Here is a 25,035-nt window from a genome sequence, read left to right on the forward strand (position 1 = left end):
CTCCATGTTCAGCAGACAAACAAGTCTCGTCTCGTTGTGTGCTTGTGAGCAGCTGGAATATCTGATATCTATATTCAGACTGATAGGAAGCGGTATATGACGGAAGCACTCAAGCGGAGTGTGGGACGTTCCGTTACATTGGTGGCAGCAGTGGGATGCTTCCTGCAGTCCGGAACATCCAACCTCCACCTGGATCCAAGGTTCAGATAGCAGAAGAGGAGAGGAGAGGTACAGATACCAGCCACCATAGAAGAGGAATTCAGAAGGTTGCGAGAGAAGTAGATACAGCACAGAGGACCAGTATCAGAGCAGGTCCTGCTGGGATGTTCTGATTCTGTTCGCTGCGAACTCTCCAAGGAAGCCTTAGCCCGTGAGTAGCGACACCAGGGAAAAGTTCTCCCCTCCAACCGGGAAAGGTACTGGTCGCAGTATGGATTACGGATGCTGTTGTTGGGAGAAAAAACGCACAAGGAGCAGACAGCTGAATTAAGCAGGCTGGTCTGGGCAGAGATGCGGCTGAGCTCAGGGCCAAACTTCACTTTGCTCTGCCCAGCACCAAGGGCAGTATCTGTGGAGTTGCAAGGAACTTCCCCAGCTGAAGCGCAGGTCATCGGACAGAGGGTTCAAGACCTATGCCCCACACCTGTGGCAGTTCTGGAGGCTCAGGGTGAAAAGGTGGCGATCACTTCCCAGCAGCAGATACAGGGGGAGAAGCGAGAGGAAGTGTTTATCGTCCCTCCCCAACTGTTGGCCAGGGTGGAGAACGCAGTCTTTCCTCCCCAGCAAAGATCCGTGCACCTGGGAGACAGTACCACAGACATGTTGTCCCAGTAGCCAGATGAGGGAATGGAAAATGAAGCAGCCAGATCACCTCCCCAATGGCAGCTACACAGTTTGGGAGTGGAGGAATCCAGCCTCCTTCCCCAACGGTTAGCCGGAGCGGATGATGTGGAGTCCCAAGAAGAAGTGCTGGCAACAGGGCAGAGTGCTATCAACCTCTGCCCAGCACCGGCAAGAACTGTGGAGTTCCAGAGAGCCGGGGCAGTCGGTCCCTCTCTCCAGCGACAAGCTGATGTAGTGAAGCTTCTACTCCCAAATGAATCACTGGCAACAGGGCAGAGCACCGCTGGCCTCTGCCTAGCACTTACAGTGTCTCTACAGCTTCAGAAAGCTGGGGCGGTTGGCCCCTCTGCCCAGCAGCAGACCGAGCCCAGGAATGTTAAAAACCACCCAGCTGAAGCTCTGGCAGCCGGACAGACAGTCAATGACCTCTGCCCCACACCTACTGGTGTCATCTACTCCTTGCAGCCAAGATTGGAGGTCATGCAGACAGACTATGTGAGTTCACTTGGTCCGACTAGGTGGAAGTCTAGGACCCTGTTAGTCGACTTTTGATGGGGGATAAATGTGACAGACTCACCTGGGACAGGGGCTTTTGGAGGGGACTGAATGCTCGCCTCTTGCGTTGCGATCATGGGCCATGGCATTTGGGGGACCTTATGTTCTGGTTACCTCCTCTTTAACTGTATATAAGATTATATTCTTGGTTCTATTAAACACTCCATGTTAAGCAGACAAACAAATCTCATCTCGTTGTGTGCTTGTGAGCAGCTGGAATATATGATATCTATATTCAGACTGATAGGAAGTGGTATATGACGGAAGCACTCAAGCGGAGTGTGGGACTTTCTGTTACACGTATATATTTTCAATTTTTTTATTATTATTATTCATGGTGTGTGTGTATATATACTTCAACTTCTTTAGTTAACCATGGCGAGGCCTGTTCTAAGTGGAACCTGCCCTGTTAAACCGCTGTATGGTCTTGGCCACTAGGCTGCAGCTCAGTTTCAGGGTCTTGGTAATCTTCTTATAGCCTAGGTCATCTTTATGTAGAGCAACAATTCTTTTTTTCAGATCCTCAGAGAGAGGATCTTTGCCATGAGGTGCCATGTTGAACTTCCAGTGACCAGTATGAGAGAGTGAGAGTGATAACACCGAAATTTAACACACCTGCTTCCCAGTCACACTTGAGACCTCGTTACACTAACAAATCACATTACATCGGTGAGGGAAAATGGCAATTTTTTCCACAATTTGGACATTTTCACTTAGGGTGTACTCACTTTTGTTGCCAGTTGTTTAGACATTAATGGCTGTGTGTTGAGTTATTTTAAGGGGACGTCAAATTTACACTGTTATACAAGCTGTACACTCACTACCTTACATTGTAGCAAAGTGTAATTGTCACATAAAAAGATATAATAAAATATTTACCAAAATGTAAGGGGGTGTACTCTTTTTTGTGAGATACTGTATGTGGGTGAAGTTTCAGAAAAAGGCCAGTGCTGGAACCACGGAACACACTGATGAGCATTGCTGCAGGCTAAAATACAGGATCTCCTAGAAGATACACATACCAGTAATAAGGATTTAGTTAGCTAATAACCAGATATAGACTTAGAGTGGCAGGCTGAAAATATATCATACTTCACAGATGTATAAATACTTACTTGCTTCCATATACCAGTCTGGTGTTGTATATATAATTGATTGTTCTGAACTGTACCCACTAAAGCAGAATATTTTTCTTTCTTACAGGTGTAAAGGTGCATCACACTATGGCCTTAGCAAAGAGCGCAAAAGACGTTCACAGGATGGTTCCCCAGACTGCAGCTCTTCATTAGACTTGACAATAGCAGCAGTGTCGCCTGAACTATCAGCTGCCTCCGCAGCTGCAGCCTTAGTAAATGATGAAGCAGGTCAGGACAACCCTGTATATAGCTCACCCACAGGAGACAGCCATCTGGGAAGTGGATCTGAAGAACACTTCAGAATAAACCGGAATAGAAGTAAGTCATGATCACCTTTCTTGAGCCTTGTTGCGTTTAATGTCAAAGCTATCACGACTGCCATGTCCTATTAACATTTATTTACAATGCTATTAATTATGTTTTTTTTAAATGAGACCTGCTTCATATCAAAGATGTCTTAAAGGAAATGTTCACTATTTGCAAATATTTCTCGATTTGTATTTGAAATTGATCAGATTGATGTAAATAATCACATCTAAGTGTGTTAATGTTTTTCAAAACCTTGGCCCAGATTCACGTAGATCGGCGTATCCTTGTGCGGGCGTAACGTATCCTATTTACGTTACGCCTCCGCAACTTTTACAGGCAAGTGCCTTATTCTCAAACGAAAGTTGCGGCGGCGTAGCTTAAATAGGCCGGCGTAAGCCCGCCTAATTCAAATGTGGTAGATGTGGGCGTGTGTTATGTTAATTTTATGTGACCCCACGTAAATGATGCTTTTTACGAACGGCGCTTGCGCCGTCCGTGAAAGTATCCCAGTGCGCATGCTCCAAATTAACCCGCAAGAAGCCAATGTTTTCGACGTGAACGTAAATGACGCCCAACCCTATTTGCGAACAACTTATGCAAACAACGTAAAATTTTCAAAATTCGAAGCAGGAATGACATCGATACTTAACATTGGTACACCCCATGTACGCCTCCATATAGCAGGGGTAACTTTACGCTGGGAAAAGCCTAACGTAAACGGCGTATCTGTACTGCGTCGGCCGGGCGTATGTTCGTGAATTTGTGTATCTAGCTGATTTACATATTTCTATGCGTAAATCAGCTTACACGCCCCTAGCGGCCAGCGTACATATGCAGTTAAGATCCAACGGTGTAAGAGACTTACGCCGGTCGGATCTAAAACAAATCTATGCGTAACTGATTCTAAGATACGACGGCTCAGACTCAGAGATACAACGGTGTATCTGGAGATACGCCGTCGTATCTCCTTTGAGAATCTGGGCCCTTGTTTCTATAAATAGTGTGCAATTATTTATGTACATGAGAGCAGCCATGATGTTCCATTACATATGCAGGCTGTGCTTCCTGCTTTGCAGCACTGCATTCTATTCTTCCTTCTCACTATGTAAGTCTATGGGATTGATTTACAAAAACTGGAGAGTCCAAAATCTGGTGCAGCTGTGCATGGTAGCCAATCAGCTTCTAACTTCAACTTGTTTACCTTTGACAAAAAACCTGGAAGCTGATTGAAACAAGAAAAGCTGCTCCAGGTGAGTGAGTCTCTGGTTAATCCCCACACACACTAGTCAGGTGCTAGCCCAGCTCGCATGCTGTGTAACGTGAAGAAATAATTCCGGACGGCTGCACTTCCAAAAATCCTTTTATTGAAGCTTCATATTACAAGTGGTTGACAGATGGAGCAGGGGACAAAAAGGTAGACGCGTTTCACGCAAATATCAGTGCTTAGTCATTACCATAATGAAATCAATTACCCACCCATTGAAATCAATGGGACACCGCGGCTATACCGCCGGCAATGCGTCTCTGCAGAGGCGCTTTGTGGTGGTTTTAAACCCTTTCTTGGCCAAATAACATCCAGGGACTGGTTATAGTGTTGGGATCAACAATGTATTATTACAGTTGACATTGTCAGTTGCTACAGGAAGAGTTAGGTGCAAGTAGATGTCTCATCAAATTGTAATATGGGGCACCATGATTTCTAGTAATGCCCCTGACTGGGAAGCTGCAACATATTACATGGCATACTATACATTACATATATATTGTTCTTGGGTTTAGATGTACTGTAATTTGAATTTAGTTTGGAATTTTCTTCAGCTTCATATACACAAAGAACACTAAAATAAATACTTAAGTCATCTTTTTTTTCTTTGCAGGTCGTAACTTTGAGCGTTCCACAGTCAGGAGTCTGTCATTTAAAAAGCTAAACCGAGCACTCAGTGTCCTTCGAAGAACAAAAAGTGGCAGTGCCGTCCTCCACTCCGCAGACAGAGAACGAGCAAGCCTGCAAAATGCAAATATCACAGAAGATTGTATAGGTTTGATCCATTGTTTGCTATATTTATTATCAAGTCATATATATGATTAATAAAATAAAAAAAACAACATAAAGAAGGAGCTCATCAAAAGTGTCTGATCAGAGAAGCACTTATGTTGCCTATTCGAGCAAAGTAGCTGCATTTAGTTCTCCAATCTCATCACTATTAATCTACCCCAGAAAGATGACACTTTGCGAGAACACTTACACCATATAACACTTGCAGTGTGAGAATTTGAAAGCATGGCTTTCTGCATTACTGCGCCTTTCACCTGCCAATAAAAGGCTTCTCCACCAGTATGAATAAGCCTTCAAAGCTAATCTCTACATAATATTATTGTCATTTTCTGAAGTGCAGGCAGCAACTTTGGTGATATTTTTCATATTCTTTAAGCTTTTGTACCTTGGTATCCAGTTTATGTGAATGTGCACAGCCTTGGTGGCTGATTGCAAGCATTTTTCTTAACATTATAGTTCTAAAGAATTCTTAATGCCCACTGCCTGGGAGCATTCGGATAATATATATATATATATATATATATATATATTTTTTTTTTCATAACAAAATGCTCCCTAACAGTATATATATATATATATATAAATCTATATATATATATAAATATATATATATATATATATATATATATATATATATATATATATATATATATATATATATATATATATCGTATTTGATGGCATATAAGACGACCCCCTATTTTTCCAGGAAAAAATGTGGTTTTGGGATATACTCGTCGTATAAGATGACCCCCTTCCTACTAGTCTTTCTGGAAGCTAAGGGGTAGCCAGAACAACCGCTGACAGAAACAGGCTTTTTTCAGATCTCACTGTGCCATTACATTACATTACATGCCTCACTGTGCCATTACATTACATGCCTCACTGTGCCATTACATGCCTCACTGTGCCATTACATTACATTACATTACATGCCTCCACTGTGCCATTACATTACATGCCTCCACTGTGCCATTACATTACATTACATGCCTCCACTGTGCCATTACATTACATGCCTCCACTGTGCCATTACATTACATTACATGCCTCCACTGTGCCATTACATTACATGCCTCCACTGTGCCATTACATGCCTCCACTGTGCCATCACATGCCTCCACTGTGCCACCACATGCCTCCACTGTGCCACCACATGCCTCCACTGTGCCGGCCAAGACGATCTCCCTACCTTACTTTCTTTTCAGATTTTGGCTTCCAGGCTGCGGGCATCCATGATTCAAAAGCCGCGCCTCCTCCTCAGACTGTTCCGTGATAGGCGGAACACTAATTTTCCCAGCAGGGCCTCTGTTCAATGTCCTATCACGGATGTCCTCTCGTTCGAGGATGAGAAGGCATCCGTGATAGGCAGAACACTGAACAGAGGCCCTGCTGGGAAAATGAGTGTTCCGCCTATCGCGGAACAGTCTGAGGAGGAGGCGCTGCTTTTAAATCATGGATGCCCGCAGTCTGACGGAGACAGGTACCGGCGTATAAGACGACCCCCGACATTGGATGCATTTTTTTTGCATCCAAAAAGGTCGTCTTATACACCAGAAAATACGGTATATATATATATATATATATATATATATATATATATATATATATATATATATATATATATATATATATACATATATTTACTATATTACCAAAAGTATTGGGACGCCTGCCTTTCCACGCACATAAACTTTAGTGGCATCCCAGTCTTAGTCTGTAGGGTTCCCAATATTGAGTTGGCCCACCCTTTACAACTATACAATTGTATGCAAAAGTTTAGGAACCCCTGAGAATTTCCATGATTGTCATTTATAAATATTTGGGTGTTTGGATCAGCAATTAAATTTTTATCTTATCAAATAACTGAAGGACACAGTAATATTTAAGTAGTGAAATGAGGTTTATTGGATTAACAGATAAATGCACAATATGCATCAAAACAAAATTAGACAGGTGCATAAATTTGGGCACCCCAACAGAAAAATCACATCAATATTTAGTAGAGCCTCCTTTAGCAGAAAGACCAGTGATGGCGAACCTTGGCACCCCAGATGTTTTGGAACTACATTTCCCATAATACTCAACTACACTGCAGAGTGCATGAGCATCTCTGGGAAATGTAGTTTCAAAACATCTGGGGTGCCAAGGTTCGCCATCACTGCTCTAGACGCTTCCTTTAGCCTGTAATGAGTGTCTGTATTCTGGATGAATATTTTGGACCAATTCCTCCGTACAAAACATCTCCCGTTCAGTTAGGTTTGATGGTTGCCGAGCATGGACAGCCCGCTTCAAATCACCCCAGAGATGTTCAATGATATTTGGGTCTGGGGACTGGGATGGCCATTCCAGAACATTGTACTTGTTCCTCTGCATAAATGCCTGAGTAGATTTTGAGCAGTGTTTTGGGTCGTTTTCTTGTTCCAATATCCAGCCGCGGCGTAACTTCAACTTTGTGACTGATTCCTCAACATTATTCTCAATAATCTGCTGGTATTGAGTGGAATCCATGCGACCCTCAACTTTAACTAGATTCCAAGTACCGGCACTGGCCACACAGCCCCACAGCATGATGGAACCTCCACCAAATTTTACTGTGGGTAGCAAGTGTTTTTCTTGGAATGCTGTGTTCTTTTGCCGCTATGCATAACGCCCCTTGTTATGACCAAACTTTGTTTCATCAGTCCACAGCACCTTATTCCAAAATGAAGCTGGCTTGTCCAAATGTGCATTTGCATACCTCAAGCGACTCCGGTTGTGGCGTGTGCGCAGAAAAGGCTTATTTCCCATCACTCTCCCATACAGCTTCTCCCTGTGTAAAGTGTGGTGAATTGTTGAAGGATGCACAGTGACACCATCTGCAGCAAGTTGATGTTGTAAGTCTTTGGAGGTGGTCCGTGGGCTGCTTTTGACCGTTCTCCCCATCCTTAGCCTTTGCCTCTCCAATATTTTATGTGGCCTGCCAGTTCTGGCCTTAACAAGAACTGTGCCTGTGCTCTTACATTTCCTCACTATGTTCCTCACAGTGGACACTGACCCCTTATATCTCTGCAATAACTTTTTGTAGCCTTCCCCTAACCATAATGTAGAACAATGTTTGTTTTCAGGTCATTTGAGAGTTGTTTTGAGGCCCCCATGTTGCCACTCTTCAGAGGAGAGTCAAAGGGAACAACAAATTGCAATTGGCCACCTTAAATACCTTTTCTCATGATTGGATGCACCTGTCTCTGAAGTTCAAGGCTTAATGAGCTCACCAAACCAATTGTGTGTTCCAATTAATAAGTACTAAGTAGTTACAGGTATTTAAATCAACAAAATGACAAGGGTGCCCAAATGTATGCACCTGTCTAATTTCGTTTTGATATTGCGCATTTTCTGTTAATCCAATAAACCTAATTTCATTACTGAAATATTACTGTGTCCTTCAGTTGATAGATCAAAATGAAATTGCTGATCTAAACACCCAAATATTTATAAATGACAATCATGGAAATTGTTAGGGGTTCCTAAACTTTTGCATACAACTGTAACAGCTTCAACTGGGAGGTCTGTCCACAAAGTTTTGGAGTGTGTCTATGGCAGGGGTCCTCAAACTACGGCCCGCGGGCCACATGCGGCCCGCGGAGGACTTTAAACCGGCCCACCCGACCCTGACAGGCAATGCCGGTTACACAGCGATCCCGCTGTGTCAGATCAAAGCGTTAACAGTTCGGGCGCGCTGTGATAAATGTCCCGCCCTCCTCCTCATAGAAGACTAGCTCGTGTGATAGAGCCAGTGTGCTGTCTGTCACACAAGCTGGTCGAGGAGGAGGAGGGCGGGACAGTTGTCATAGCGCGCCAGAACTGTAACAGAGTGTGAGCATCGTGACAGAGCCGGACCGTTGCACAGCAAGGAGAAAGGCTGGGAGAGGGGGGGGGGGCTGGCTTGCGATGGTGAGGGGAGCTGATGATTTTGTGATGATGATGATGGTGAGGGGGGCTGATGATTTTGTGATGATGATGAGGGGCTGATGGTGATGTAATTAATGATGGTGGGGCTGATGATGTAATGATGATGATGGTGGGGGGGAGGGCTGATGATGGTGTAATGATGATGGTGGGGGGGGGCTGATGGTGATGATGTAATGATGATTGGGGGGCTTGCAATGATCTTAATCGGCTTGCAATTAATGATTGTGAGGGGGGGTTGCAATGAGGAGCTTACAATGGTGATGGCGAGGGGGGGCTTGCAATGAGGGGATGTTTTTTTTATAGTCCGGCCCTCCAACGGTCTGAGGGACAGTGAACCCCTGTTTAAAAAGTTTGAGGACCCCTGGTCTATGGGAATGTTTGATCATTCTTCCAGAAGCACATTTGTGAGGTCAGGCACTAATGTTGGGCGCAAAGGCCTGGCTCACAGTCTCCACTCAAATTCATCCCAAAGGTGTTCTATTGGGTTAAGTTTAGGACTCTGTGCAGGCCAGTCAAGTGCCTCCACCACAAACTTGCTCATCCATGTCTTTATGGACCTTGCTTTGGGCACTGGTGTGCATTCATGTTGGAACAGAAAGGAGCCAACCTTCAAACTGTTCCCACAAAGTTGTGACCATGATATTGTCCAAATTGTCTTGGTATGCTGACACCTTAAGAGTTCCCTTCACTGGAACTAAGGGGCCAAGCCCAACCCATGCAAAACAACCCAACACCATAATCCCCCCTCCACCAAATTATGTGGATCAGTGCACAAAGCAATGTTGATAAAGACATGGTTGATAGAACACCTTTGGAATGAATTAGAGCGGAGACTGTGAGCCAGGCCTTCTTGACCAACATCAGTGCCTGACCTCACAAATGCGCTTCTGGAACAATGGTCAAACATTCCCATAGACACACTCCTAAACCTTGTGGATAACCTTCCCAGAAGAGTTGAAGCTGTTATAGCTGCAAAGGGTTGTCCAACTCAATATTGAACCCCACGGACTGAGACTGGGGTGCCATTAACCCTCCTGGCGGTATTCCCGAGCGTGACTCGGGGTTGATTTTTTCTGCCAAAATCGGTAACCCCGAGTCACGCTCGGGGTAGCTGTGCAGAGCCTGCAGCGCGCGCTGACTTACCTTCTCCTGGATCCAGCGATGCCACCGCGCTGTGTGAGCGAGCGTGACCCCGCTCGATTCACACAGTGTCCTCCTGTGCCGTCAATCTCCGTTCCCTGCGGCGTTACGACGCACGGGAGCGGAGATCGGCGCCAAATTCAAAAAAGTAAACAAACACCTTACATACAGTATACTGTACTGTATACTGTTATAGATTACAGTACTGTATGTAAAAAATACACACCCCCTTTGTCCCTAGTGGTCTACCCAGTGCCCTACATGTTCTTTTATATAATAAAAACGGTTCTTTCTCCCTGCAAACTGTAGATTGTCCATAGCAACCAAAAGTGTCCCTTTATGTCAAAAATGGTTTTAGATCACCTAGAAAACAGCGATAATAAATTATAATCACTTGCAGAATTGTGCGATAGCAATTTGTGGGGAAATTCGTCATAAAAAAAATAAATAATGACAGCGACAATTCTGCAACTGAGCAAATTTCAGTGATTTTGAGTTGATTACATTATTGAATAATTTTTATTAGAATTATATTATTATTTGATATAATTATTTATAATTATTTATTATATTATAATTTATAATTTTGTTTTAAAAAAAAATGTCATACCCGGGATGCCTATTAGAATCTTGTTTGGTCAGATTTAAGTGAATTATTCCTAAAAATTACAGACCTACAGTATAAAACGCCAAATTTCCTTGCAAATAATGGTACCGCTTTCAGCATCTTTTTTCTGAAAGAATCATACCGCCAGGGAGGTTAAAATTCATGTGTGCCTAAAGGCAGGTGTCTCATTACTTTTGGTAATATAGTTCATGTGTATGAATATATATATATATATATATATATATATATATATATATATATATATATATATATATATATATATATATATATATATATATATATATATATATATATAATTCATTTTACTTTAATGTGAATTCAATGAAGGGCACAACACAACACGTTCCCTTTATTGCAGCACTTGCCAGTAGCTTATTCTTACCTGCCCCTTTCGCAATATATGCATGTAGCCAAAATCTCAGTGTGTAGAGGGTGATAGGTGAGCTGGAAGACCCACTGTTAAGAATACACTTTCAGATCCCATTCAAGTATTTCTGAGTCATTTGACATGGTGGAGTAAAATGCATTAACCTCCCTGGCGGTATGATTCTGTCTGGAATTACGTACCAAAAGCGGTACAATTATTTTGCAAGGAAATTTGGCGTTTTATACTGTAGGCCTGTAATTTTTAGGAATAACTCACTTAAATCTGACCAAACAAGAGTCTTGTAGGCATCCCGGGTATGATTTTTTTTTTAAAACAAAATTATAAATTATAATATAATAAATAATTATAAATAATTATAACAAATAATAATATAATTATAATAAAAATTATTCAATAATGTAATCAACTCAAAATCACTGAAATTTGCTCAGTTGCAGAATTGTCGCTGTCATTACTTTTATTTTTTTATGACGTATTTCCCCACAAATCGCTATCGCACAATTCTGCAAGTGATTATAATTTATTATCGCTGTTTTCTAGCTGATCTAAAACCATTTTTGACATAAAGGGACACTTTTGGACAATCTACAGTTTTCAGGCAGAAAGAATAGTTTTTATTATATAAAAGTACATGTAGGGCACTGGGCAGACCACTAGGGACAAGGGGTGTGTGTGTGTTTTTACATACAGTACTGTAATCTCTAAGATTACAGTATACTGTATGTATAGTGTTTGTTTACTTTTTTGAATTTGGCGCCGTTCTCCGCTCCTGTGCGTCGTAACGTCGCAGGGAACGGAGCTCGGCGGCACACGGGGAGACTGTGAATCGAGCGAGGAGGACCCGCTCGCTCACACAGCGGGGTGGCATCGCTGGATCCAGGGACAAGGTAAGTAACTTGCCTGTGGATTCAGCGAGCAGGTAAGCCGCGCCGCTGCACACTCTGCATGTCCACCCCGAGTGTGACTCGGGGATACCGATCCTAACATGGAAAACCCACCCCGAGTCACGCTCGGGTTTACCGCTAAGGGGGTTAAATCTAACTTAGATACATTTTGCTGTGTTCCTTACTAGTGTTGCTCACGAATATTGGCATTGCGAATATTCGTTACGAATATGGCATATTCGAATATTCGCGAATAACTAGAATTTCGCGGCCAATATTCGCTATTCCGAATATTCGTATTTTTTCAATTTTATTTTTAAAACAGATCACATCCTAGTGATCTCCATCGATGTCTAAAAGCATTGCTGGTATGATTAGAGACCCTGGGCCGAGTAGCTAAGCTGAGGCGATCCTTTTATGTTGCCGAATATTCGCAATCGCGAATATTCGATTTCCGAATATTCGCGAATACTTTCTCTGCCCTTCTTTTGCATCAGAGCCAATCAGAGTTCTCCTACCACAGTTGTCATAGGAGAGAGTGGAGTGTTTCTGTGCGTTTTTCCAGTGTATCACATCTTCAAAGAATTTTCCATCTTTTGTCCCGTGTCATCATCATTTGCATTTCACCTCTTTAATGAGAATAATAACTGTTTAACATAAAGACATTTAAGAGATGTCAACGTAAACGGTTTACTTGTATTTTCCAAATCTATGGTTATTCAATATTTATTAAACTAATCAATATACAAATTGGTTAAAGTAAACCCTCAAATCTATATAATAATGTATTTATTTTATTAATACCTTGTTAGGTGCAGGGTCCATTACGTAAAACCACACTTTTTCCAAAGGGCAGTTGAAATTGAATGTTTCAAAATTTCGCAATCAATTTCGCATTCGCATTAGCGAAATTTCGCAATCAGTTTCGCATTCGCATTAGCGAAATTTCGCAAACATTTTTTTTTGATAAAATATCACGAATATTCGATTTTAGCGAATATTTCACGAAAATTCGGCTATATATTCGTGATATATCGCGAAATCGAATATGGCGTATTCCGCTCAACACTATTTCTTACATAATATGATGGGCCCCTCAAATACTGACTCGCATATGTTAAAATTATAGCAGTTTTTTTAGGTTGCCACACAACGTCCAATTGCCGCAACTGATATTTCAGTGTTAATTGTGATGACCAGGCAAGGCTAGAACATGTGTTTTTATGTTTTCATAGGGTGTTATAATGGGGTTGATTTGAAAAAGACAAATAGGTAGATTCAGTAAGAGTTATGCCGGCTTATCAGTAGATAAGCCGACCTAACTCAGAATCTACGCCGACTTATGTTTAAGTGTATGCTCAAACAGAGATACGCTTAAACATATCTAAGATAAGACGGCTTGCGCTGTCCTATCTTAGGTTGCAATTTTTCGGATGGCCGCTAGGTGGTGCTTCCATTGCGGTCGGCGTAGAATATGTAAATGAGTTGATACGCCGATTCACGAACGTACGCCCGGCCGCCGCAGTAGATTTTTTACGCCGTTTCCGTAAGGCATTAGCAGGCCTAAAGTTATTCTATCTATTAGGTGGAATAACAATGTTAAAATATGGCCGCCGCTCCCCCTGCGAGATTCAAATTTTTTACGTCGTTTGCGTAAGTCGTCCGCGAATCGGGATTTACGTTGTTTACGTCCACGTCTAAATCAATAGGCCCGTGCGGCGTACTTAGCCGCAATGCACACTGGGAAATGTAGGCGCCCGGCGTCAAAAACGGGAGGTCAAGCCTCATTACCATAAAACACGCCCCCCTCCAACACATTTGAATTAGGCGCCCTTACGCCCGCCGCATTTACGCTACGCCGCCCTAAGTAAGGAGGCAAGTACTTTGAGAATACAGTACTTGCCTCTCTTACTTAAGGCGGCGTAGTGTAAACACGCTAGGCTACGCCGCCTTAGATTTGCGCGCCCCTACCTGAATCTACCTAAAACACTCTGCACTTTGCAAGTGCAGTAGTTCTCTGCAAGGGTATTTGTTCCAGAGCTTAGTAAATGAGGGAAGCTCTGCTGACTCCCATCATCCAGACATGCACAAGCAAAACTTTATTTTATTTTACTTGTATTTGATTGGGTATCCTTTGCACCTCATTTACTAAGCGCTGGAGCAAATTTCTTGCAGTCTATTTGACTTTAGTAAATGAACCCCAATGAGTGCTTTCAAAACAGCTCATTATCATGCAAAGACTGCAATAACTGTTTTTCTGTAGAAAATAGAGAATACAATATTCATCTATCAGCTGAGTCAGGGAAATCATATTGGGTTTCATTGGCTCAGCAGTGTGTTTGAGGATCAGCAGACATCTCACCATCTGCTGTTCTGAGAGAGGCATCTGTCTGTCTGTGGGTTACCTTAGATGTGCATTGTCGGACGTCTGGAGAAGGTATTTAAACCTTGTTACAGAACTTATCAGTGTAAAAAGAAAAGTAAGAGGCCCAAATGTATTCCTGTATATGCAGTCTTTCTGCAATATTACAGTAATAAACAATGAGGGTTCAATTGGGCTTTAACATTTATGATTTCTAATCATTAGTTAATCCAGGCAGAGCGTGTTAAACGTTTTGGGTCACCTGATGTGGGTGGTCGAGCAATATATACACCCCCAGGGGTTCTGCTGCTTGCTGGATTCTTTGGAAAGCGTTATTAAAGGCCAAAATCCACAGAAAGCACACAAAGGCCATGCTGCAAATAGATATAACAAGTACTGTATTTATTCTAAATCGACATACACAACAACAGTACAATTCTTATATATTTCATAGATTCAAAATAGTTAAGTTATGTCAAACAAGGACAGAAAATCTGATTTTTGTCCCAGAAAAAAAACAAGTATCTTATTGTTTTGAAGAAACACAATATAACAGACTTTAAAATCCCTGAAAATACTAAAAACAAAGCAATAAGGAATCTTTAAAGGGTTTGTAAAGGATTTTTTTTTTTTATCTTACGTAATAGCTTCCTTTACCTTAATGCAGTGCTGTTTTCATGTCCTCATTGTTCGTTTTTGATCTCAAGTTGCTGTAATTCTTCTCTGATCTCCACACTTCCTGGTTGTCTTCCTGATAACCACAGTACTGGGAGCTTTCTCTCTATGGTCACTAATCAAGGAGGTGTGATTACTGTGTGTCTAAAACCCCTCAACACCAATCAGTTTCGTTTTCCAAACCATCACTGCCCTGTATTGGCTCTGTGTTTCTGTACATCACAGAAGCAGGAAACAGCATGCAAAAACAAAACTAAAACTGTAGGTACATTATATGATTGATTTGTATCTATTTTAATCATTTTTAAAAGGAATCCGTTAACTATTACTGTATGTCGCTATACCCTGTAAACAGTCATTTCAGCAAAAAAAATGTTTTCCTTTAAAACTCCTTTAAGCTATCACAATATAGTGTTGTTACTTTGTATGTGGATCACAATAATGCAATGGAGGTCTGGTTATAAGTGCATAAAAGGGACAACAATCCAAATTCTGTGGCCCATGACACAGTTACACATTTAGAAAATACTGCAAGGCCCCATATACAAGTGTATTAAAATATTGTGCCTGGAGACTATTCCATTCAAGTGCTTTCCTGATGTAAGAGACAAGAGAGTCTTATTTAGCTTACCAGAGCAGTACCTGCAATGCTTGGCAGATATTAATGCTGCGGCACAAGTGCTTGCTAATAGCTCCCGATGGGAATTCAAAGTTAGAATTTTTATCAAAGACCTGGTAGCAAAGAATTATTGGGAAGAGATTGATGGTAGAAGCCATGATTGCTGTTACAATACCAAGTGCTAGTATCCTGCAAAAGCTGTTGTAACAAGATATATGTAGCTCTACAGAGGAAAATGGACTTAAAATAAGTGCAAATAGGATTTATTAGGAACATAGCAAAAAAAAAAAAAACACTATACCACACAAATACAAGCAACAATGAAACACACGTTATGAGTGAAATCTAGTGAGAAACTACAGTACCTATCTATAACTATGCTAAATGATATACAAAGCAGGGGGAGAGATTGGGTAAGGCCGGGTCAAGTAGGAGGCACAAGGGGCAGAGGGTAAGAAGTCAGAAATAAATTACCAGGTGAATGTAATTATAGTGATCACGTGTATTGTGTAAGGATAATGTAAAACTACACTCATTTTCTAAATTAAAAGTGATTAGTAGCATTTATCCCTTTCACAACCTCCCTGCAAGCATCCTCATATCCAAATACAAAAGAAAATGCAGTATGCTGAGTCCAAACATCATACAATATATAGTGTCTGATTTTATATATAAAAAAAAATTTTAGTCTCTTTTTCTAGTTTCTAGGCAACACTTCTTACATTATGCTAATAAGTTATATCATCTAAGCAGTGATGGGGAACCTTGGCCTCCCAGATGTTTTGGAACTACATTTCCCATGATGCTCCACTACACTGCAGAGTGCACGAGCATCATGGGAAATGTAGTTCCAAAACATCTGGGGGGCCAAGGTTCCCCATCACTGAAGGATTATACTATATCAGCAGGTCAAATGCATTAGATAGTTGTAAAAAACAAATCTGGAGTAGTGTAGGTTGGTGTCCTTTAGGTGTTCAACCAATTTTAGGACAAGTCAAGCAGATGCCATCGCAACCCTCTCCAAACATTTGTACGAAAAGTTACACTAATTTGTTTGCGTGTATGGTGTAGTAGAATTAACATTATAAATATGTCAGATCCTTTTTTTCTATATTGACTTTACTACTTGTATTTGTGAGAAAAATTCTTCTGACTTACCATTACCTAATATTTATGTCTCCCAGTGCTGCCAAATCTGTCACATCTCATTCCTGATGGAGAGATAACCTGCATTAAAATCAATCACTCTGATCCCAATGAATGTCTTGGAGTTAGGATTGTGGGTGGAAATGAAACCCCTCTGACCCAAATAATCGTACAACATATCTATCAGGATGGGGTCATTGCTCGTGATGGGAGGCTCCTTCCTGGAGACATGATCTTAAAGGTGAGTTTACTCTTGTACCTTATTTAGAGCAAAACTCTACTTGAAACTCCATGGCCTAAAAGGACATAGATGTCCTGAGGCTTCCTTATTAGTTTCTTTATTTGCCTGTGGAAAAATCCTAAATCAGCTCAACATCCATTGCTTCTCGCCATGATAGGTGTATTAGGATGATGGATACCCACCAGAAAATGCTACACATAATTTTTAGATGAACAATACCCCAAAAGTTTTTTGTGAATGGAAAAAAGGGTATTGCATTGACAGCTGTGGAGACTGATTTTATCAGCCTGGCAAGGGGTGAACCTGTGGCTAATCAATAAAATCAGTGCCTCTAGACTGTTTTTAGAGATGGGTTCCTATTTTTGTATTATATTTGTTTATCTGCTTTTTGAAAAAGACACACTTTTTATTTCTCTCCTCCAAAAGCTATTGTTGTATGCCAGTCCCTTACTATAGCCTTATTTTAACTTTTTGAAGACCATCACTGTATTATGGCTTGTAAAAAGTCCCAGGCTATCACATTAATCACCCTTATTATTCTCCTCCATGTCTGCAAAGCATGATTCTTTTGTCAAGAAAACTGCTTGTAGAAAAAGTCAATTAAATACCACAACGTTTATTTTGTATCTACAATAATGCAAATAAAGTAACAGTATAATGCACTTCTAGTACATCAATTCTACCCTCGTCTAATTACATAGCTAAGGTTACATAAAAATGGTCAAAAGCCACTAGTTTCTCATAATGCCCCGTACACACGATCCGAATTTCCAATGGAAAAAGTCAGACTAACTTTTTCCATCGGAAATTCCGACCGTGTGTATGCCCCATTGGAGTAATTCCATCTGAAATTCCGATTAATTCCATCGGAGTTTACATAAAGAACATGTTCTCTTTTCCTCCGATGGAATTCCGTCAGAATTCCGATATGAATTTGGTTGGACAAAAGTTCCGATCGTGTGTACTGTATCCTCCAATTGACTGCAAGTCAGTTTTGCTCTTTTCTTCATTCTTTCCTCATTCTGTGCCCACTTTAGTGGAAAAAAAAAAGAAATACTAGGACTAGGAAATGCTAGGATTATCTTTCAATTTACTACTATTTATTATGATCAACACACATGCTTTTATTATGCACTAATTTGCATCTATTGAAGGTGGAACTAATATTTTAGTTTTATCTGGTTGCAAGTAAGTTCAATGACATGCTGGCTTCTTGGTTAACCTACTTGGTTAACCTAGTCCAGTGATAGCGAACCTTGGCACCCCAGATGTTTTGGAACTACATTTCCCATGATGCTCACCTACACTGCAGAGTGCACGAGCATCATGGGAAACCTAGCTCCAAAATATCTGGGGTGCCGAGGTTCGCCATCACTGCCCTAGTCTTAAGACATCTCTACTTGAATACTGTACCTGGTTTTACCCAACTCCATTACGAGCCAAAGAAGCTGTCAAGCTGCCCGTATGGATACACAGAAATATAAATTACAGTGGAACCTCAGATTGCGAGCATAATCCATTCCAGGAGAATGCTCGTAATCCAAAGTACTCGCATATCAAAGCGAGTTTCCCCATTGAAGTCAATGGAAACTAAAATATTTTTTTCCGCACTGACTTCAATAGCATGCAATACCGCATGTGGCTAGAGGTGGGGGGCCCGGGGAGCCTCAGAAACACACGAAAAGGCCCAAGGACAGCTCAGCTGACCTTGGCAAACATCGAAAAGGCTCGGAAACTGCGTATTTCCGACTTTCCGATCATTTCTGAACATCACCGTTTGGCTCCGCTCGGCTCCCGTGCCCCCCCACCTCAGGCCAAACGCGGTACTGCACACCGCTTGAATTATGTTTGTTTTGCAAGACAACACTCACAAACCGAGTTAGGAAAAAAAATAAAAATACAGTGCTCGTATTGCGAAGCGCTCGTTAACCGCGTTACTCGAAATCCGAGGTTCCACTGTATATAATAGATATAAATAAAAAATATTTGCCCCCTGTAATGTTTCTTTTTCTCAAGCCCCCTGCATTGTTTAACATGTGAAAGTACTATTATGCCTTTGTGTATACATCTGGCCATTTAAACATTAGGAGGATCAGAAGGAATACAAATGTGTATAAAGTCAGTGCATGCTATACACATAGAATCAATACAAATGCTATCTTTATTTATGCTGGTTGTAGCTCCAGGCACTCAACCCAGCAAGATGCCTTTCTCAACATCCCTCTCTGATCTCAAGATCTGTTGATGCCTTTAATGTTTCTTCAGTGACATGTGCTGAGGACAAGGCTTAGGTATCATGCAGCTGCACAGCTGCCGATTGACTACATACCCCAGCATTCCCTGACATATCTTTATTATAATCACAGAACAGAAATAGGATTTTTTTTTTCTACTTTTGTACCATAAAAGCACAATGCACATATTTTTATTGGAGAACCTTTTTCTTTCCTGAAATGACTACAGTCATTTTAGGTAAATATCTATTTATTATTTATTTATGATAGGCATGAATATAGGGGGGAATTTGCTAGAACTGGAGAGTGCAAAATCTGGTGCAGCTCTCCATAGAAACCCATCAGCTTTGAGGGTTTTTTTGTCAAAGCTTAAAGTGGAGGTTCACCCAAAAACACAACTTTGTACCATCCAAACTAGCATACTAGCATCAGCTACAGTATGCCTTTTTTTTTTTTTTTGTCGCTGTACTTACTGTTTAATCCGTAACTTTCGTTTCAGACACCCGAGGGGAGTAGGCGTTCCTATGAAGAGTGGAACATGATTGACGGCCGGCTATGGCGCGTCACACGTTCCGAAAATAGCCAGAGTAGGACTCGGCTCTTCACTGCGCTATACGGCGCCTGCACATAGACTAGGAGCTGACTGCGCAGGCGCCGTATATGTCCGCGTCCTATTTTGGCTTTTTTCGGAAGGCATGACGCGCCATAGCTGGACGTCAATCATGTACCCCTCTTCATAGGAACGCCCATTTCCCGGCCGGAGTCTGAAACGAAAGTTACGGATTAAACCGTAAGTACAGAAAAAAAAAAAGGCATACTGTAGCTGACACTAGTATGCTCGTTTGTATGGTAGATAAAGAATTTTTTTTTTTTTAGGGTGAACCCCCGCTTTAATTGAACAAGTTGAAGTATGAAGCTGGTTGGCTACCATATTCAGCTTCATCATATTTTTCACTCTCCAGTTTTAGCCAATCTCCTTCCGTCTGGATGTCACACCACTTCTTCAAACTCAATCTATCCAAAACCAAACTTATAATTCTTCCCCCCTCATGTGTCCCTTCCCCTGATCTCTCTGTTAAAATCAATGGCAAAACTATAAGCCCATTTCCCATGATGCTCAACTACATTGCAGAGTGCATGATCGCCAAGGTTCTAGGTGTAGTCCTGAACTCTCCTTTAAGCAACACGTCCAAATCTTGCCACCTCAACCTCTGCAACATCTCCAAAATATGCCTCTTTTTACCAGTGACAGAACAAAGCTCTTGATTCACTCCCTGGTTATCTCTCACCTTGACTACTGCAACTCCCTTCTCATTGGCTTACCTCTACATAGTCTATCACCCCTTCAATCCATCATGAATGCTGCTGCCAGACTCATCCACCTTACCAATCACTCTGTGTCTGCTACTCCTCTGTCAATCCCTTCACTGGCTTCCGCTCACCCAACAAATTAAATTCAAAATACTAACAACTACTTAGAAAGCCATCCACAACTTAGCCCCCAGCTACATCACTAGCCTAGTTTCTAAATACCAACCTACTCGTTCTCTTCGTTCCTCTCAAGATCTCCTGCTCTTTAGCTCCTTAGTCACCTCCTCCCATGCTTGCCTCCAGGACTTTTTCAGAGCCTCTCCAATCCTATGGAATGCCTTACCCCAATCTGGCCGTCTATCTCCTACTCTATTAGCTTTTAGACGATCCCTGAAAACCCTCCTCTTCAGAGAAGCCTACCCTACCCACACTTAACAACTGTATTTTCATTTTCTCCATCAGCTCACCCCCCACAGTTTTTACCTTTTTGTTCCACTTGACCCCCCTTCTAGATTGTAAGCTCTAACGAGACCCTCTGATCCCTCCTGTATTGATTTGTATTGTAACTGTACTGTCTGCCCTCATGTTGTAAAGCGCTGCACAAACTGTTGGCGCTATATAAATCCTGTATGATATAATAATAATAGTGGCAACAGTCCTTGACCTCAAAGAGCTTACAATCTATGGTCCTTATCTCACATGCTTACATACAAACACACACACACACACATGCTAGACTCAGTTTAAGCCAGGCCATACATGTATCGAAATTTGCCCCGTTCTGCAAGGACCAGACAAATTTTGATCCATGTATGGACTTTCCGCTTGTACAGAAATCAATTTATCAGGAGGAAAGCAGAGTCCCCAGAGACAACCCAGTCAAGCACAGGGGGGACATGCATACTTCATTGCATGTATTTATCTACTCAAAAACATCCAAAACAACATAGAAACATATAAAGTTCTGGCTTGAGTTGGGATTTAAAGTGTGTGTAAACCATAACAATGTACTTCTCTGAACAACCCTTTTGGTCTGTTAAATATGCAATTACATAGTTAGGTTGCAAGTCCATCTTGTTCAACCAAAAAAGAAAAAATCAAACAATCCCATATACACAATCCTATACCCACAGTTGATCCAATTTGATACAGTTTACTAATTGTTTAGTTAAATTTGTTTCAAAAATGCAAATAAAACTACCTGTTAAAGTTACCATAGTCCCTATCTGTCTCTGTAAAATTTCCTGATAGGCTGCCTGCCCTGGGGCAGCTTTGAGCTGTGGCTGCAGCGGCCCCCAGGGCAGTGCAGAGTCCTCCCCTCTCTCCCTCCTCTTGTGTACATCACACACAGCGGGGATAGTTACATAGTAGGTAAGGTTGAATAAAGACAATACTCCATCCAGTTCAACCTGTTTAGGTGAATGTGTGTCTGTGTCTATGATTATTTCCCATATCCCTGTATGTTGTGTTCTTGGAGATGCACATCCAAGAGTTTCTTAAAAATATCCATACTCCCCACTGGCACCACCATTTGTGGAAGAAAGTTCCACATTCTTGCAGACCTCAGCTTGTAAGTGTTTATGGGGGACTGTATGGAATGCTTTTGCAAAAGCAAGGTACACTAAATCCACAGGTCTTCCCCTGTTTAGATGGTAGCTCCCGCTGTGTCACAGAGCTTGGGTTTATAAATTTTCAGCGTCCTACCTCCTAGACTGGCTCCTGTAATAGATGAGACACTGATCCAATTCTGGGAAATTTAATCAGTGTGACATGTATCATAGGAGCCAGTCTAGGAGGCAGGACTTTGTTACAGTGGCCCCAAGCTCTGTGACACAGCAGGAGATCCCCGCTATGTGTAATCCAGGCACTGGTGAGTCTGGATTTTATGGACACAGTGAGTCTGCATTGATGGGCAAAACGAGGCTATATTGATGGGCACCGTGAGGCTGCATTGATGGGCACAGTGAGTCTGCATTGATGGGCACAATGAGGCTACATTTGATGGACACTGATGAGGGTGCATTTTATGGACACTGATGAGGGTGCATTTTATGGACACTGATGAGGCTGCATTTGATGGACACTGATGAGGCTGCATTTGATGGACACTGATAAGCTGCATTTGATGGGCACTAATACGCAGCATTTGGTGGGCACAGTGTGGCTGCATTGATGGGCACAGTGAGGCTGCATTGGTGGGCACAGTGTGGCTGCATTGATGATCACAGTGAGGCTGCATTGATGGGCACATTGAGGCTGCATTTGGTGGGCACTAATTAGCTGCATTTGGTGGGCACTGATTAGCTGCATTTGGTGCGCACTGATGAGGCTGCATTTGATGGGCACTGGAGAGTATAATACATTATTCAGATGTGCTTTAAAATGCATGGATTTCCCTTTTATGAACAAGAAAATAATGATGTTATGCTGTTGGGCTGATATAATAGTCCTATGGTGCTGTTCTAAAATTATTTTCAGGGCTGTTTTTTTTTTTTCCAAGTCCGGCCCTGCATCCCAGTCTTAGTCCGTAGGGTACAATATTGAGTTGGTCCAACCTTTGTAGTTATAACAGCTTCAACTCTTCTGGGAAGGCTGTCCACAAGGTTTAGGAGTGTGTCTATGGGATTGTTTGACCATTCTTCCAGAAGCGCATTTGTGAGGTCAGGCACTGACTTATTCATCCCAAAGGTGTTCTATCGGGTTAAGGTCAGAACTCTGTGCAGGCCAGTCATGTTCCTCCACCCAAAATCACTCATACATGTCTTTATGGCCCTTTTTTGTGCACTGGTGCGCAGCCATGTTGGAACAGGAAGTAGCCATCCCCAAACTCTTCCCCCAAAGTTAGGAGCATGAAATTGTCCAAAATGTCTTGGTATGCTGAGAGTTACCTTCACTGGAACTAAGGGGCCAAGCCCAACCCCTGAAAAACAACCCCACACTATAAGCCTCCCCCCATCAAATGATTAGAACCAGTGCACAAAACAAGGTCCATAAAGATATGGATGAGCGAGTTTAGGGTGGAGGAACTTGACCTGCTCTAAGTCCGGACCTGAACACTTTTGGGATGAATTAGAGGGGAGACTGCGAGCCAGTTTCAACATCAGTGCCTGACCTTTACAAATCCGCCTCTCAAATATTACCATAGACACACTCCTAAACATTGTGCGCATGAGTTGAAGTTGTTATAGCTGCAAAGGGTGGGCCAACTCAATATTGAACCCTACGGACTAAGACTGGGATGCCATTAAAGTTTACGTGCGTGTAAAGGCAGATGTCCCAATACTTTTGACAATACGGTATACCGTATATTGTATATTCACATCAAAAATATATTATACATCAGTCCCTGCCCTCAAAGAGCTTACAATCTAAGGTCCGTAACTAGGGTTGTCCCGATACCACTTTTTTAAGACCGAGTACAAGTACCGATACTTTTTTTCAAGTACTCACCGATACTTTTTTGGCACTGATTATGCATTACTGATAGGTGCCACTGACTGAGTGAGCACTGATAAGTGGCACACACTGATGGCTGGGCACTGATAGGTGGCACTCACTGATAGGTGGCACTGACTGGCTGACACTGAGTGATGAGCACTGATAGGTGGAACACACTGGCTGGCACTGAGTGATGAGCACTGATAGGTGGCACACACTGATGGCTGGGCACTGATAGGTGGCACACACTGATGGCTGGATGGGCACTGGCTGGATGGCACTTATGGGCACAAGAGGATATATTTTTATATGCTGCCTCTGCGACGCCCATCTTGGTACACCCTGCACTCGGCCTCAATAAAGCAGCACAGAACTACATAGGCTGGGTGTAACAAGATGTCTGCTGCTAGCATACTGTGGCCGAGTGCAGGGTGTACCAAGATGGGAGTTGGGATTTTCAAAGCACTGACTGTAACAGCAACACGGAGCGTCACTTCTGTTACCGAATGTGACGGCTCCGGTCGCCGATGCGGCTGCCCCCTGCAAGCTTACCCGCCCGAGGACTCGCTCACCGCACCGCTCTGCTCTCCGCCCTTCCTCTCTCCCATCCCAGCCAGGTATCGGCAAAGGCATCGGGAGCATTTGCGCGAGTACAAGTACTCGCGCAAATGCTCGGTATCGGGACAACCCTATCCACATTCATGCATACAATACATATTTAATTCATTTAAAAAAATTCAAAGCAAACTCACCCATCCACCCATGTCTTCATGCTTTATTTTGTTGAAAAACCTGCCTCCCTCCCTAGTATTTCTAGCCACAGCCATCTTGACTAAGAGAACATGATCTATGTGGCATTTACTTAATTGAATCCATTTTCCGTTAGCTCAGTCATGCAGACAAGAGGGTGTGCTTAGCTGATAAAAGATAAAAAATGCCCATGAAGACTCCCGGGATATATGACATAATTTTGACTTAAACTAGAAACCAGAAAGCGAGGGGAAGAAAGTACCAAACCGGCATAGTGTAGCACAATTTATTAAGTAAAATACCATATAAAACAACTGGAACTTACAAGCGGGTAAGGGGGAGAGAGAGGATGACAGTCCGCAGTGGATT

The 25,035-nt window shown here is 42.1% G+C and overlaps 1 protein-coding gene across 3 annotated transcripts in view; it reads left to right on the forward strand.

Annotated features, from left to right (window-relative positions):
* The window catches only part of LNX1 (ligand of numb-protein X 1), a 282,181-nt gene that overhangs the window by 142,541 nt on the left and 114,605 nt on the right, over positions 1-25,035 (forward strand). For all 3 annotated transcript variants that reach the window (XM_040334850.1, XM_040334851.1, XM_040334852.1), the window contains 3 exons: positions 2,602-2,852; positions 4,721-4,882; positions 16,731-16,933. In XM_040334850.1, the coding sequence (XP_040190784.1) occupies positions 2,602-2,852; positions 4,721-4,882; positions 16,731-16,933 (616 nt within the window). The remainder of the gene's footprint in view (positions 1-2,601; positions 2,853-4,720; positions 4,883-16,730; positions 16,934-25,035) is intronic.

This window comes from Rana temporaria, chromosome 1, assembly GCF_905171775.1.
Source record: "Rana temporaria chromosome 1, aRanTem1.1, whole genome shotgun sequence".
Taxonomy (NCBI): Eukaryota; Metazoa; Chordata; class Amphibia; order Anura; family Ranidae; genus Rana; species Rana temporaria.